Source organism: Myotis davidii, unplaced genomic scaffold, assembly GCF_000327345.1.
Source record: "Myotis davidii unplaced genomic scaffold, ASM32734v1 scaffold44, whole genome shotgun sequence".
NCBI lineage: Eukaryota > Metazoa > Chordata > Mammalia > Chiroptera > Vespertilionidae > Myotis > Myotis davidii.
The window spans coordinates 2,177,544-2,180,176 of NW_006299705.1; the positions used below are offsets into that span (position 1 = coordinate 2,177,544).

General features: G+C 35.9%; 1 protein-coding gene across 1 annotated transcript in view; it reads right to left on the reverse strand.

Moving 5' to 3' along the window:
- The window catches only part of GFM2 (G elongation factor, mitochondrial 2), a 48,481-nt gene that overhangs the window by 17,349 nt on the left and 28,499 nt on the right, over window positions 1-2,633 (reverse strand). The window contains exon 14 of the mRNA XM_015571568.1: window positions 2,408-2,523. Coding sequence (XP_015427054.1) covers window positions 2,408-2,523 — 116 coding nt within the window. The remainder of the gene's footprint in view (window positions 1-2,407; window positions 2,524-2,633) is intronic.

Genomic DNA, 2,633 nt, shown 5'->3' on the forward strand with positions numbered 1-2,633 from the left:
TATATAAAGGTTTATCAGTCTATGTTTTTTTTTATTTATTACAAAATGAGTTTTTTTGGCAATTTTTTTTTTTTTGCTCCTACATCAAAACACTGTTTTTAACTTTTCTGATTGGAGCTATTAATTAAAAGTGAATTACTAGGCCATTCTCTTCCATTATATTACCATTCCATGATACTTATCAGCTGAGCAAGTGGCATCTAGTGAGGCCGACATTTCTCAACTATAGAGCTAAGCTCTGGCCAATGGGATCTGAGTGTAACTGATGTTGGCAACTTCTGGGCTTGCTTTTAAGGAAAGAAAAAATTCTCTTAAGGAAAAGGTAGGAAACTGTCTTGAATGTGGATGAGGGCAACATCTTATAAAATGGGGAAATAACCTTTCTCCCAAACATCCCCAACCATCTGGCACCTTACAGCTTATTGGGCAGTCCAAACTTCCAGAATAGTTTAGGCCTTTATGTGACAGAAATTGACTTTTATTTTCTATGAACCAATGTTATTTTGAGCCCTTGCTAGAACAGCCAAATTTGTATCAAAAGCAATCAAGACATGCATTTTTTTTTTTTTTAGCAACAATGGCTATTCCTAAAGAAGGTTCTTGTGTATGAGAAAGAGTATAGGGCAAGAAGTCCACACTTGCTCCATGTTATTTATTTGCCATCTCTGTAGTGAAGAATTTACCCAAAGAGAGATCTGGCCGTTGCCCTCAGTGACTGAGAGATTATTTCTAGGTCAAGATACTACCTGATAGAAATATCTTTTCCTGTTAGAGGGCTCTGTCCACCAGCTAGTCAAACAATGTGGTTTACAGACAGTCCTCGGGTTACGTCGGACTCAACGTACATCATTTTGTGGTTACGTCGCCATCTCCCACTTCTTTATAAAAAAAAAAAGTTCCGTCATCTTGACATATGTACATATGTGCTTTATGTTTTTTATTATTTCTTTACCACAAGTAAAGGTCAGGAATTGTCTTTCTTTTAATTTTTTTTTACTGTTTCACTTCATTACTGCTGTGTATGTGCTCCATGTAAGTGACGTAGGTGCTTATGTAGGTGGGTTCTGACTTATGGTGAAAATCGCATTACGTCGAGCCGTAGGAACGGATCTCCGAAGTAACCTGAGAACCTACTGTATAATGCAGGTTTTGTAACAGCCATATCAGTTTCAACCTGGAGAGTAAAGGTACCAACCCAAACCTACAGGAGGTGCTGTAGGCTAAAGGTCAACACACAGGTAGTATGTGATTGAGCCAATCAGAAAGAATACATGCATCCCTATGTTCACAGCAACACAATTTACAATAGCTAAGATTTGGAAACAGCCCATCAGCAGATGAGTGGATTAAAAAACTGTGGTACATCCACACAACAGAATATTAAAAAAGAAAGAACTCTTATTATTTGCAACATTATGGATGGACCTGAAGAACATTATGCTAAGTGAAATAAACCAGTCAGAGAAAGGTAAGTATCACATGACCTCACTCAACTGTGGAATCTAATGAACAACATAAACTGATGAAAAAAATAGAGAGACACAGAATCATTGAACAGACTATCAAACTTCAGAGGGAAGGCAGGGGAGGGTGGGCGAATGGGAAGAGATCAACCAATGAACTTGTATGCATATATACATAACCCATGGACACAGACAACAAATAGAGTGGTGAAGGCCTAGGGTAGGGGGTGGAGGCAGGCTGGGACGGTCAATGGGGGAAAAAGGGGACTTTCAACAATAAAGACTTTAAATAAATAAATGAATACATAAATAAATAATAAAAGCTAATAGCTAATGTAAGAGAGAGAGAGAAAAAAGAACTTTCCCAGACTTTGCATCTCTTCCTTTAGTTGATTCTAATTTGTATCCTTTTGCTGTAATAAAACTACAATGGTAAGGAACAACAACAAAAACGACAGTGTGTGACTGTTATACTTTAATGTAAAGTTAAAGAGGTAAATTATTTGGAAAAAAGCAAGTTGTAGAATAATACAAATAGAATGACTTGTTATATATATGTACATACATATTTAGAAAATATATAGGTTGAAATATATCACTTTTCACACATCTGTGTCATTAGCATTAAGAGACCCTTTGTACCCTCCCGTTAGTTTGCTGCTTCTATAAGCCTTAGTGTAAGAGATACAAGGCTTTGTCTTGGGGTTGAACCTCATTTGAAAATTTCACAAAAGGCTCTCTTCTGGATGGCCTAATGTTGCAAAGTAGTTTATATAAGTGATGTATAATTATTTTAAGGAATTAAGGAGAACTTGTCTATTTAGATTGATAGTCAACATAATAATTACAAGTTTATTATTATGAGAACCAAAAAAGAAAGTTTCTTTTTCAGGGGCATAGATCTATCAATGTTTCAGATATACTTACTTCAACACACATGCTACGTTACTGACAGATATCGGATTAAGTAACAATATGCCTACCTGTCCAGAGTCAGGATCAAGCCTCACTTTTAAACTGGGATCTTCACGTTGAAGGCATTTCAATGCATGATCCAAATCTGGTGGATAAAAATAACAACATGGTTGTCGTTACATTTCATTTTTTAGATAATGAAATATCTAGTGAGGAAATATTATAGTGAGGAAAACATATGAACAAGCAAACAAA